The 14966-nt window shown below is 31.0% G+C and overlaps 2 protein-coding genes across 4 annotated transcripts in view; one reads left to right on the top strand and one right to left on the bottom strand.

Annotated features, from left to right (window-relative positions):
* The window catches only part of LOC122524393 (chondroadherin-like protein), a 132681-nt gene extending 119712 nt beyond the window's left edge, over positions 1-12969 (bottom strand). The window contains exon 1 of one of the 3 annotated variants that reach the window (XM_043646672.1): positions 12521-12969. The gene's annotated coding sequence lies outside the window, so the exon portion shown is untranslated. Of the gene's footprint in view, positions 1-4378; positions 4445-12515 lie in introns of those variants that run through there. The other 2 variants (XM_043646659.1, XM_043646663.1) reach the window with 2 other exon arrangements.
* On the top strand, positions 5107-6141 carry LOC122524241 (histone-lysine N-methyltransferase SETMAR-like). Its single transcript, XM_043646389.1, has one exon. The coding sequence runs from the start codon at positions 5107-5109 to the stop codon at positions 6139-6141; it is 1035 nt and encodes a 344-aa protein (XP_043502324.1).
* Positions 12970-14966: the final 1997 nt, after the last annotated feature.

Raw genomic sequence — 14966 nt, 5'->3', positions numbered from 1 at the left:
GAAAAAGAAGCAAATGCTTTAGCATATAAAATAAATATAAATTAAATGTTCACGTACAATGAATATTCCAGAGCGAGGTATATTTATGGAAATAATATTTCAAATACTATTTTAAATACTAAATTCTAAATTCTTTAATTGAAATAAAGAAATTCAAGTAACAAATGAAATTTCAGCAAATGAAATATTTTTTATTTTAATAATCTAAAACATGAAATCAAATTTCTTATCTTTGAGTTTTAAGTAAGTATTATATTTTTACATAATAATTAATAAAGTAAACTATTACAAAATAAACATGCAAAAATGATTTAACTTTGATGATTAAACTTTGATATAAGAAAATGATTTTCTCCATTACAAATCCATTCGACGATCAATAACTTGAATTAGTATAAACGTCTGTCAGTGTACTTTGAATTGAATACTATGTATTCCGATTAAGTAGGTCTTTATTACTCTTCCCCTTTAACCAGTTTGAGGGATCAGTTCTCTCTACAAACATTTATTACATCCTTTCATTTCTCCGCATTGTTACACAATCAATTATATAAATAAATAAACGTTGGTAATAAAATTAATAATTTAATAAAAAAAAAAAAAAATAAAAAAAAATCATTTGATTAAAACTTAAATAATATAACAACAATTAATAATCTGTATTACATACTTTTCTAAAAGTTCGCTACAGCAAATTGATTAAAAACAAAAATCCTACTTCCATCTAATTGCGGTGGTTTTTTCCCCTGAGAAATGATCCCCTCCTCGAAGATGTATCTATTTCTTTCTTCTTCACGATCGACATCTATATAAAATGTGTCGTTTGCCGTCTACTTTTGCGAACCCTGTCTTAACTATAAAGTTCGACGTCGTTCGAGAAATAATATTATCAAGGAGAAAGCACAGAAAGGCGAACGCACCTTTATTGAATCTTAACGAAGAAGAAAAGGTAAAAAAAGAGAAGAGAAAAGAAGAGAAGAAAACTCCGCCTATAAAAGCAACCTTATATAAAACTTTCCTAACGAAAGAAAAAGATATAAAAAAAAAAATTAACCTTAAAAGCACTTGCTATTTACGCCACTGCGTTCCTACGAGCAGTTGTCTCTACCCCCCTCCCACATCTAATTCGATTTTGACTAGTACTTCCGTTAGCTATATGAACTAACTTTCTTTTATCTTCCTCCCCCCCTTCCTACTACATCTAACTCATCTACACTTTAAGAATTACAAGGGAAGCAAAATATAACTACCTATAGTTTATCCTGTGTAGAGAAAACGCTCTTACATGAAAATGTAAATATTGAATTGAAACAAACATTCGTGTCATATTTCTTCATTTGGAAAAATATTTTTCTTTTTAAACTCAAAATAAACATTAAAGGAAACCACGTTTCCGCAATTTCAGGGGGGAATTTCTTAAAATTATTCAACTGATTCGACTAATTGAACCCGTTATTTTCGACACACATAGCTAAATGCGTAACCTTTGAAACATTAAATTTTTTAATAAATTAATTTTTTTAAACAATTTATCGAAAAAAAAATTCGATCTTGAAAACCTTTTTTTACAATTCTGCTATTTTTTTTTTTTTTAATACGCATATTATAAATTAATTCATTAGAATGAAGCCTAAAAACAATAATTTGTTTAATTATTTTAATTCACATGAGACTACGGAAGGCTGTGTGCTTCTCTGAAACAACTCACCTTTTTTTCGAGGACTCAACTTAGGACAGACAAAATTATTAACAAATTAATGTATACAGTAAGACCTCTTTTTGTGCGGTCCTTTTTTATACGATTTTATTTTTGTGCGATTTGTTTTGTGCGATTTTATTTTTGTGCGATTTGTTTTGTGCGATTTATTTTTATGCGATATCTAAATCTCAGCAGCGTTGCTACCAGTTTTATGTTTTCTTTCAATGTACATATACATGTGTGGACGAACTGATTACATGGTCTCCTTGACGACGATGTATCCGGACTTCGCGACGCTGTTCATCTGATTTAAACAATCTCCTAACAATTATTTAATTTGATTGAAAGCATTTTCACATCTATATTTCGCAAATAATTGATGTATTTTCTAAGTGCGACTTTTTTTATGCGGTCCCTCCCTATCCACCGCACAAAAAGAGGTTTTACTGTATATCGTACAAAGTTGTTTATAATATGTAAGTATTTATAAAATTACCGAATATTTTTTTGTACGATTTCTTTTATGCGGTCCCTATCCACCGCACAAAAAGAGGTTTTACTGTAATTAATTAAAAAAAGTTTTTCTTGTACACTTTAAGATACCAATAAAAACAAAAATTTCAAAACGATCGGATTTTATTTTCATATTTAAAAAACATTCATGAAAAAACGTCGAAATTTCGTCCGTCACAGTGGGCTTACTTTACTACCTCATCACACATAGGTTTATAGATAAAATAATGATAATTCTAAAAACCAAAGTAAATTTAATTCGGTGACAAAATCGGAACTATTGTAAATATATCTGACTGCGTATAAAAATATGACAAAGAGTGATCAAGAAATAATCTAAAAAATTGTAAGGATAAAAGAAATCCAGAAATGAACAGGAAGCAGTATTTCGTGTCTCGTGTGAATGTATATAATATAGAAAACAACAAAAGAAAAAAGAAAAAGAGAAGAGAAAAAAAAATAAAAGAAATGAAAAAGAAATTGAAGACGTATATAACAGAGAATAATCGCTATTGGAAAGTGCGCATATAGATATTTTTAGAATAACTAAAGATTGAAAGTAATGCTACAGGAAATGTTCTTTCTTTTGTCGCGTTGAATAGTATTATTATAATTATGAGTGTATGAAAAAGTTGTGTGTATACTTACCGCGTACGTAACCGAAAATAAAGCGCCATAAAACATCGATTGTCATCTGCGATGGAGCAGAGTAGGGATATCAAAAAAAGGGGAAGATTAAAGAAAGCCGCCGAAAAGAAATGACGATAGAGGGAGAAGGTAGTTAAAGTTGAAAATCTGTTAGAATTTTAAGGGGTTATACGCAGTTAAAATTTTCAAAAAATCGATTTTTTTTGCATTTTCGGAATGTACATATATTTAAGTATATTCTCTGAAAATTTCAAATTAATCCGGCAAATATTCTTCACTTTATGTAAGCTGCAAACAAAAATTTTTAACTATGTGTAAACGTTTCTTTGAAACTTTAAACGCGTTTTTCTCAAAACGATATTTTCAAAGTCGGTGATCTCGATTTCTCAAAATAACTCAATCGATTTGTCTTATATTTTTACTTAATATTCTTAGATATATTCCTCAGGTATTGACGGGAGGAATAAGATTTTAAAAAATTATTACTATTTTTTTTTTATAATTTAGAGCAAAAATTTCAGTCAAAAACGAAACATTTTTTTCAAATAGACGCCATTTTGTCAAAAATCAAAATTTTTAATATTCCTCTCGTTAATACCTGCATTAATCTATCCTTTAAAAGAATCCACTATTTTTTTTTATTTCGGTTAATTAAAACCGCCGAAATGAAGATCACTGCCAAGCACCTTTTTTTAGAGGACGTTTAGGAAATCATCTACAGGAGCGGTGCACATTAATATTTTTACATGATCGACGCGCTATTGTATTCTTAAAAGTAGGCTCTATTTGAATTACCATCACTTATAATTTACGAGTTAAAACTTTTTCTATAAAAAAATTCATGAAAAGACGTCTTTTTTGAGCTACGCAACTGCGTATAACCCCTTAACACAATGTTAACATATTGCGTATAACTCGTCGTCATGTTTTATCGACTCATTATTTCAAGAATTAAAAATAAATTTTCTTGTTACGTTACCATGGTAAGGAAGTCTCGTATATTCTCCTAACAAATGATTAGCGAAAAAAAATTAATGTCGACATTCCGAGAGCATAAAAATCAATCGATTATTATAGATATTACATCGGTAACTCTTTATCATACCTTATAAAGTTGTAAAGTATCTTGTTTTTTGAAAAATCGTTTTTATTTGTAAAGAAAATAGCTTTTTAAAAATCGTTTTTATTTGCAAAGAAAACAGCTTTTTAAAAATCAATTATATTTTCAGTCTTTTTTATGATAATTTAAAATATGAATTATTATTATATAAAATAGTTGCAAAATGACGTACATAGAACAAATGAAAATGAAAGTCAAGGTGAATTTTTGATTGATAATTTATTGGATGCACTAAATAATACTATAAACGAAAATGAACTTACTATTATTGATAATTGCGATAATTTTCAATTGATTTTGAATTGTTATTAAACATAAAATAGCACCAAAAAATATGCGGTTCCTGAAAGAACAGAGCTGCGTACATAATATGTTCAGAATTAAAATAAGATTCTTACCTTTTCTGTAGTAGCTCGTAGAATTGGAATTCTGGCACACCTTCGATCAACACTGATAAAATAATACTAGTCGCGGGCAGAAATAACTAACTTTACTAAAATATATTCTCTCCAATTCGATTATCTTCAAATTTATTTTTTCACGATAACAATCAATTTTAAAGAAAAATTCACTGACTTTACAATAAAGCAGATATATACTTATTAACGAAAAACAGAAGTGCAAGATTCAACAAGACAAACGAAAGTGACTCGCTTTGCTCCCTGATCCTTTTTATAAACCTATTTCTGTCCCCACTTCCTTGACCAGTTACTTCCTTTCCACAACGAATCAGTTTTCAGGATATGCGAACTTATTTCCTCATTGGATAGTCATACTGACGCCCACCAGGCTCATTGGCTTAGTAAATTAACTAAGAGCTGACAATTGCCTTCGCGACGAAACTTTCGAGCGTAGCAGATAAAAATTAAAAACGATCTAGTACGTTAGAAGATATAATTTTTTGAGTAAAAAGAAATTCGTGTATAAAAAGGGCCGCGTAAATGAAAAGATAGGCGTATATTAGGGGGACCGGAAAGTAATGTCGTTTCTGCGCATGCCAATACTTGATTGTCATTTGTCAGCTCATTGTTTGGTTCAGAGGCGTACCAAAGACATTGTGAGGTTATAGTGATTTCTTTACTTATAGACAATTGAATTACAATTTTTTTTTGTAATTTTGGGTAAAATGGCCAGCCAAATACCAGAAGAGGTACACATCCGGCATTGCATGCTCTTTGAGTTTCGCAAGGGAAATAACGCAACAGTTGCTACCAAAAACATTTGCGATGTTTATCCAAATGCACTGGACATTCGTAAATGCCAAAGGTGGTTTTCCAAGTTCAAATCGGGTAATTTTGATCTTTCCGACTCGTATCGATCAGGAAGACCATCAGCGTTAGACAACGACGTGTTAAGGGCGGAAGTGGAAGCAAATCCGTGTCAGACGATCGAGGAATTGTCAAACAGTCTCAACCAACCTTGGTCGACCATCCAAGAACATTTGAAGCAGATTGGGAAAGTAAGCAGAGCAGGTGTTTGGGTCCCGCATAATCTGTCCGAACAGAATAAGGCTAACCGATCAATCACATGCAACTTATTGCTTCAACGACACAACACAGAAGCGTTTTTTGATCGCTTGATCACAGGAGATAAGAAATGGGTCCTGTATGATAACCCAAAACGCAAAAGGCAGTGGCTCTCTCCAAATGAAATCCCTCGGAGTACTGCTAAGCCAGGTTTACACCCCAAAAAAGCGCTTTTTTGTGTTTGGTGGAGTATTCGCGGCATTGTTCATTTTGAATTACTGAAACCTGGACAAACTGTTACTGCAGACCTCTACAGCGAACAATTGCAGCGAGTCAATCAATCTTTAATTGAAAAGTGGCCAGCGATTTTCAACCGAAAAGGCGTCATTCTCCAACATGACAATGCAAGACCGCACTGCGCAAGGCGAACTCTAGAAAAAATTAATGAATTGGGGTGGGAGGTGCTGCCTCATCCACCATATTCGCCCGATGTTGCACCATCGGATTTCCACTTATTCCGAGCGCTGCAACACTTTTTAAGTGGCAAAACATTTGCAAATTTGGATGATATCCAAAATGCCATCTCTAGATATTTTGCCGAAAAACCAATTAATTTTTATCGATCAGGGATTGAAAATTTACTCACTAGATGGCAAAAGGTTATTGACAATGATGGGGAATACATCATTGATTAAAAATAAAGACTCGTTAAAAATGTATGTGTTTGTATTTAGCGTAAGAAAACGACATTACTTTCCGGTCCCCCTAATATTACCGTGATAAATTTAACTTCTGCTATTTGCTACTATGATACAAGGAACCAGTTTCAATGCTAGTAAGTTTCGACTGTAAAATCGAGCGTCTTTTGAAATGTATCTAGTGTCTAGGTAATCTGCTAATTATTCATTTAATCAAATTAATACAATCAAACAATTAATAAATTAATTGATATAATTAATCATCAATCAATTAAAAAATTATAATAGAAGAATCTCAAACGGTTTAAAATATTATTACAATTAATGAAATGAATTTGCAAAACATATGATAAATTAGTGAAATATTGAATTTATTTTGTCAAATGAGAGAGTGAATAGTGTTTGTATGTGTAAGAAAAGGTTGCTAGGAAACTAAATATGACTCTTTTGTTGCGTACGAGTGGTTTGCATGTCGCGGGCGACGTTGCTTGAGATAATCGCCTGATGTGGCGTCCTACGAAACCTCCCGAATATTCTCGATCCGGAAGTAAGGAAGAATCTCGAATTTATATGATCGGGAATGGTCGGTAAACTTCGATTAAAAATGCGAGGAAATAACAAAAGATGATGGAGGGGAAAATGAGTATATATAAGCGACGAAAATTTTGTATTGTTTGTATGATAAGTGTGTGCGTGTGTTTGTGATTTATACAGAAGAAATAAATACGATTATATCCTCATTAACATTAACAAAAATTATGCTTAATTATTAATGCAATCTAAAGATTGTTTTTTCTTTTTAATTAAGTAGTAATTGGTTTTGCGACTAGCACACTTACTTTAATGTGTACATTACCTAGGTAAAATGCGGAAAACTCTTGTTCCGCACGTTAGTGGAACAAATCAATTAATCTGTAGATTAACTAGGTAATGTGTACATTAACGACTTTCGAGCTTTAGCGGTATCATATACATTATTGAATGGGATTCAGTCTTAATGGGTTGGATTTCTTAATATTCTGTTTAAACGCTTTTAAAAGTGTAATTTTGACGTGAAAAATAAAGAACGTCTCGGATAGTTGAAAAAATTAAAAAATTTTGAATTGCAAAAATTACTCAATGAAAATTTAGTTCAAACGATTTTAGAGTTTTTGAAAGTGTTACTTCAATAACTGTTTCAAAACGTTTGCATGGAATGAGAAAAATTCATAACAGTAAAAAATGGCAACCACACCTACAACGCAGGAACTAAATTTACTACATAATATATTTGAAAGAAAATTAAAAAGAAAATATAAATAAATGTTCATTAACATATTTTTTAAATTCTATTTAATGTCAACTTAAAAATATTGTTATAAAAATGCATAATTAATATTATAAATATTTATACTGTAAAAAAAAATTAATAATAGAGACTCACTTCATTTGAACTAATATTTTTGACTGGTATATAAATTTAATTGAAATTAAAATAAATAAATAATATTAAATACAAACTTATTTTATTAGTTTTTTAAGTATCTATTCAATGTCAATTCCGATTTAACAAAATATTGTTAAAAATATACCTACAATTAAACATATTTATATTAAAAAAAAATATATAAATAATATAAACTAGCTTTACTTGAATTAGTAAATTCGACTAACTTAATTTGTATAGTTCTAGTGTTAATGCTGTAAGCACAATCTCAAAAGTTATGGATAGTAAACTACTAACTGTGATTGTGAGCACTTGTTACAGTACTCGTTATTTGATATACATATCTTAGATTACATTGTTAGGTACTATGTCGTTTGTACCAGTAGCTACACTGTGACTATATGAGATGTGACCTAAAACTAATTGTGAGTTATAATTACTATATTAGAATTAATAATTGATATAAATTAGAACAAGAGAAAGGAAAAAGTGTGCAAAAAAATCGTAGCTAAAAAAATGATGAGAAAAGAGAAGAAATAATCCCTAATTGATTAGAAGTGTTAGGTTGTCAGATTATTCATCACGAATATATTTAAATAAATTTTAAAACTATAATCCCCCTTATACATTGTTTAATTCAACTGATTTATTTTAATTTCATACACGTTTGTAATATTACATATATATTATCAAGCATTTCTCCGTTTAATTTATAATACGCGTTTCGGACATATTCAATCAGTTCATTAATTGTATTAGACGAAACTGAATATTGCATAGGCTACATACAATTAAAGAATCCTAGATTTTTATCGTATAATTCGCATTAATTGTTGAAACAGATATAACGGTAAAATATACCGTGTGATAGTAACAATCAACACTAGATAATCATCATTTTATATTTTTGTTTACAACGTTTTAATAAAGCATTTAAAAGCTTATGTTTATATGATATTTTGTGTTATTTTTGCTTGTAAAATATATTGATAACGTTTAGCGAGAAAAAACTACGACACCCTGTATATATCACGATAATGTAATGAATTTAACATAATGTAGTTAGGGAAAGTTAAATTTCCTACATAGGAAAGGAAATAAGTTCGATAACAGAAGAATGAAACGGAAGTGACCTGTACTTTAACATCCCCCTGTGTCACACAAACAAAGTGATCTAAGAAACCCACGCCCAAATCAAGACACACCCTCTGTTTCTATCAGAGTGCAATATTTATATTTTATGACGTACAGGATATAACGAACGTTCACAAGAATATCCTGTGTAAAAAGTAACAGAATTTATCAAACATAAAACACCCAATGTGAAAGGACGATATAAAACGAGTAGTACATATATGTAGATATTCAAATGAGATTGTATTTCGCAGAACAATCTTTTTCTTATTCATCCCAGGAGAACATTTATTTCTTTCTTTGACATTTTCTAACATTTCATTTCTTACAAGTTGAAATTAATTTTTAATTTGAATTATTAATTTATAATTTCAATGATAATATTATATAGTAATCTAACTGTTCACAATTTACATTATTGTACGAGTTATAAAAAAGGTGCAAGATGATACTATGACCGATATGATTCGTGAAAGAATTAAGATTTCTGTTCTAATACGAAGACTCGGATATCGATCAGTTAGATAGAGAAGGAAATTGGTACGATTCGATATGGCTAACCCGTTGGGGTATTTTTAAATCTATTTCCCTGGCAGATTTACGTGGAAAATAGGAATAGAGAGACGAATAAGAAAATAATACATTCGCTACTCGATCATTTATGTAATTACTGACTAACTTGGTCGTTAAAATATAAAGCATGACACCGTTTTAAACTTTGATAAAATCAATGGATTTGCAAAATTATAAAATCTTTTGTTCTTTACGAATATTTGCGTAGCAAACTTTTAAATGAAAAATCACACTTTAATTTAAACGTTTACGATTTTAATTAATAATGATATTTCATATGAAACCACTACGTATTTTTTAAATAAAATTTAAACATTTTTAGAACATTTTTATTATTTTTAATTCTAGGTTCAACTGATTCTGAAAATTTTTGCTTTCAAAAGAATCATACTACAGCAGAATCAATATTACGTATTTTTATTCAAAAAATGCAAATAAAACTTAATTTTTTGTACTTTAACCCTATTTCTACAGAAGGTGTCAAAAGACATCTTTTGGTTGAAATATTTATATACAAAACCGTGCTAGAAATAGTGTTAAAATAAGTGGAAGAATTATTTTTATACAAAATTTAAATTACTGTTATTGTTTATTCAAAACAAAACAAAAAATTTTAAAGTAAATCTTTTTCTCGTTTTCGAAAGTTATGTTAGGGCCTAAATAAACTATCTAGCTTGTATTTTTGTCTATATTCCGTTATTTACTTTATTAAATTGATGTTCACTATTCAAAAAGATGCCGCCATTGTCAAAACGAGAGAGCGAGAAATAGAAAAAAATAAGAAATGAGGAGTGGAAGTCTGTCGGCAGTGGTAAAAGTAAATATTTTGATAACCATCACCGTTCACTATCGTAAGCGACCATAATTCGCAGAACAATGGAGGATCACTGTAGAAAAAGAGTACGATAGAGACTTGGAAACACCCGGAGCCACTTGTTACACTCGACGACCGATAGGGGATGAACTTCTCCTTTTATACTACATCCGTATCGACCTTCGTTTGCGAGCTTTTCGCGATTACGTTGTGAAACGAGAATTAATTTTCTGATGTTTCCTTTCGAGATGCTTTCTTTACTCGATAAAATAAACGGTAAAATGAAGAGAAGAGAGAACGAGATAAAGAGAAAGAGAGAGAAAGAGAGAGAAAGAGAGAGAGAGAGAGAGAGAGGAGGAGAGAGAGAGAGGGAGGGAGAGAAAATTAACAGTTTATACATTGTTCTATTTTTAAAAAATCGATTCGTTCATTCTAACGAATCAACATATTTTCCGATGACGTTTATTAACGAGAAATCGATTGTTATTTATGTCTCAGTTCGATGAAATATATATTATTTCAAAGGTAGAAAGAAAAAACAATGTCTCGTCGAATGCAATTGCATGCACATTGTGTTCGGCTGAAAATGAAGGACTGTTATAATTATCGGATGCTTATTCGTCAAAAACACGGAACGAGAATATGAAGTAAACGGTTTGCTATTTGGAATATATTATAGAGAGTGCTACGACGATATAAAAATTATTATCCTATCAGTTTAATGAATTAATATCGTTAAAAGTTACATATTAACGTATATTATGTATTCGTGATCGATGATTAAGGAATAACGTGCTCTTTTACTATTAGTATATTTTACCATCCAATAGCTTGCAACGTGCTTATTACTTTTATACATTCGGTACACCTAAAATACATGCACTTAAAATAACTAAATCGTTTAAATAAAATACAAATAGAATTATTTTAAAAATTGCTTCGTGTCTCGCGTATATGTATACGAAGTCGTATATATGCACGTAAATATATATGGACGTGTGCGTTGTAACATATATAGATAATAAAAAATTAGTAACCATTGGTAAAACCGTTCGAAATAGTTTAATCGTAAGATTATTAATAAATGTCAAAAAGGGCGTGTCTTTCTCTCTCTCTCTCTCTCTCTCTCTTTCTTTCTCTCTCAGTGAATAAAATAAAAATAAAGGTAAATATATATCCTGATATAAAACGAACATGTAAGATTATCATTAATAAAGCTATTTAATCAATACGATAATTATTATTAGATAATCAAGAATAAGTAAGCCCTTAAACACCGAGTTTACGGTTAAACGAAAAATCCTTAGAATTAAATGTCTAAAAGACTTTGTGCTTTTGAATAAGATTCATTCGTTAAATAAAAGTTTTATCGACGAAGTTATGGTACATATATACTCGTTAGATATATTCAAATATATTTATTGCATCCTTTGTTGCGATTGATTAACGAATACATTCTTCTCTTCTCATCAGAAATCAATGATTGTACGAATATCGGTCAAGAAAAAAGAACGATTGGACAAAATTTCTATCAAATTTGTTAAAATAATTATCATAATTTTTGAACAATATTCTTGTAGAATTTGTAAAATTTCGTTAACGAAAAAAAAATAGGACAAAAATTTACAGAATTTTCTTCAATATTGGATTCTTCGGAAGTAACAAAAGAGATGATAATAAAAATAGTGTTGAATCTCATGTCAATGGACAATTCTCGCAATTCATAGTAACAGGTGTCTGATTCTTGCCCGTCTGTTCCGTCTGCTCATCGTGAACAAAGGAAGCACCTTCGGATTTCCGTGTTCGACCCTCTCGGTCGATACCAACTACTACTACTCTTTTCACCATACGACGAACTAAAAACGATCGATCGACATCTTTACGATGATTTCAAGAGAAAAAGAGGAAAACCAAGTAACAATCCCCTCACTATTCTCAAAGAAGAGAATCACAATTTCCAATCCAATGGAAATCACTAAATTTCACTTCATTCGGATCACGAAGGTGCATTCTTGGTTCACTTACTGTCGTCTTGTTTCTTTTCGTACAGCCGACGATCACTGATTGTGAGTACATTTTCAAAAGATCTCGAATAATCTTATCGTCAAAATATATATCTTTCTTGCAAGAAAACTACGAACAAAAAGAAAAAAAAATAGAAAATTTCAATGAACGTCAAAGAATTCAAATAATTTTAAATTAGATGAAAAAAAAAGAAATTAAAAAGATACACATATAATATAGAAACAAAATTGAACACAGCGAACACGAATATTGTAGTGCGCGAGTCAGTGATTGAGTATCGGATAAGTACCAAAAAAAGAGGAGAGAAATTTTTTCAAATATTACGCACACAAGAATAAATTCAAATTTCGTCAATAATATCGACAAGAATGATTGTTCAGTTTAAAACGTATCACTGACCTTACTTTCTTCTCCCGAAAAATCTTCGCTTGTTTTAAGCAAGAACCGCGTCGTAATCGCGTCTCATTAAACGCGTTTCTTTCTCTCTCATACTCTCACACATACACACGCTCTCTCTCTCTCTCTGTCTCTCTCTAGTTTTTCGATCTAATAAAAACCGATCGAAATCACAGCACACGAGAAAGTAAATAAAACTGACGAAATTGAGAGAGTGAGAGTGGAAAAATTGTTATAGTTAGTAAAGTATATATTGTGCATTATAGATACATATACGCGAAATAGATATTAAGGGTAGATAGAGATAGAGAGAGAGAGAGAGTTAGGTGAGTCAGAACGAGACTAGAACGTTTCGTTGAGCTCGTAATCCTCTGAACTCCTACCGCGCTTTGTACGTCACAAAACACGCGTCCCGACGCGCTCGACGTTGTTTGTGAAGCGGGGAGATGACGGAGAGGAATTAAAAGGGCTACTGGTGCTGGTGGTGGTGGTTGTTCTGGTGCTGCGGCGTCGGCGTCGGCGTCGGCGCTGACGAGCATCTAACTCGGCACATGCGCCCTTTCAATTTCAACTATTCTCATCTTTTTCTCTCTTTTCTATCTATCCACCTATCTATACGTGTTGTCTCCCTTCAGTTTCCAGATACGCCTTAACCGTTGCCAGTCGACCTGGAGCTTCTTCTTCTTCTATCTTTTTCTCTCCTTTTTTCTTTCTTTATTTTGTTCTCCTTGCTATTTTCCTTTTATATATATATGTCTTTCTTTATCCGAAAGGTAAAACGGTATCTTCTTCTCTTACCGCTATCTCTCTGATGTTAGCTTTTTATTTTGTCTATCTTTACCAGATCGCTTTAACTAACCTCGTACGAATACGAAATCGATCGTAAGTTGTTTGATTCTTTCTTTTTTTTATCTCTGATCTAACATCGGATTTTCTTGTACTTGTAGGTAACCTAGGTGGATTTTAAATTAACCTTAGCGCTGCGTGTCCTTAAGAAACAACCCTCGTTGAAAATTTATAAACTTCGCGTATAGGTTAGGGATAGCGTAGGATTACCACCTCGAATGGTTATCTCTCTCTCTCTCTCTCTCTCTCTTTCTTCTTTCTCTCTCTCTCTCTTCTTAGCTATCCTTTACTATATTTTCTTGTTACTTTAGGTTCTAAGTAGGTGATTTTAAATTAACTTAGCTTTCTGCTGTGCTTAAAAACCCTCGTTGAAAATTTATAAACTTCGCGTATAGGTTAGGGATAGCGTAGGATTACCACCTCGAATGGTTATCTCTCTCTCTCTCTCTCTCTCTCTCTTTCTCTTTCTCTCTCTCTCTCTCTCTTTTTAGCTATCCTTTACTATATGTTTCGCTCTTGTTACCTTTCTATGGAAGTAGTTTTCGTTCTATTATGTAAAGGTTTGATTGTTCAACTATATGCTTTCCCTAAAAAGACAATTTATACAGATAGATAATAAAAGAAACGACACTGATAGAATTGTTACCTGCATTCTCATAATGTAAAAAGAACACTTTTGCGTTATTATATATTTTAAATTTAAATATTAAACGTTAAGAAGCAACAAAAATGTATTACATTATGTTACACTGCACTGCATAATGGTAAAAAAACACATTAATAATGTTGGGTTTGCTACACTTTACTAATTACACGCATAAAATTATAGCAATGATTATTTATGCCTAACAAAGATTAATAATTTAGTTGGGTATGCCATATGTTTGATAAGGTGATGTAATTATTTTGGCATAGTGGAAATAATTTTTTTTATACAATCAACCCTGATTTTTTTCCATTCTTATATCAGAAATTTTTTTAATTCTATTATTAACATACTTAATGTTAACGATTTGCAAGTCCTACTATCTAATTCCTTTCATACATGTACATTGGGATTAAGATCAGAAAATTACGAAGGTGATTTGTAAAACATGAAGGCAAGTATAAGGTAGAAATTCCTGAACAATCCGTGCATTGTGTCTCGAATCGTTATCTCATTACAATTAACAATGCTTATATCAGAAGCACTTTTTAAAAGTTATTTTCTTTAAATATTCAACTAAAGCTGTAAATATGCTAAACGTTTTGGATTCAGTGTTTCTTTCGTTTCTCCCCATACTCTCATCCTCTCATCACTGCCATTAACATTGAATTTGCTTTAGTCTCTTATAGTATACTCCTTCGCAAGTTTAAGCCTCTTTACTCTATTTTTCGAATTGATATATTTTTTAGTGACTGTTCATATAATGGAGGATCTACTGTACATCTAATTATTAACATATATATGCAGGGTTTTCAGTTACATGGAATCATTGAAAAATCTCTCGTTTTCAATTGTATGAAAATACTTCAAAGAAATAATCGTATTATTGCAGGTGAGAAATCTAATGTTTGAAAGAATTGTTTCTTAAGGTCATTTTTTTATCAAAGCTTAAGATTATTAAT

This window comes from Polistes fuscatus, unplaced genomic scaffold (assembly GCF_010416935.1).
Source record: "Polistes fuscatus isolate 324 unplaced genomic scaffold, CU_Pfus_HIC Scaffold7, whole genome shotgun sequence".
Lineage (NCBI taxonomy): Eukaryota > Metazoa > Arthropoda > Insecta > Hymenoptera > Vespidae > Polistes > Polistes fuscatus.
Note: the sequence above shows the minus strand (reverse complement) of the source record. Positions and strands in the feature narration are given on the sequence as shown.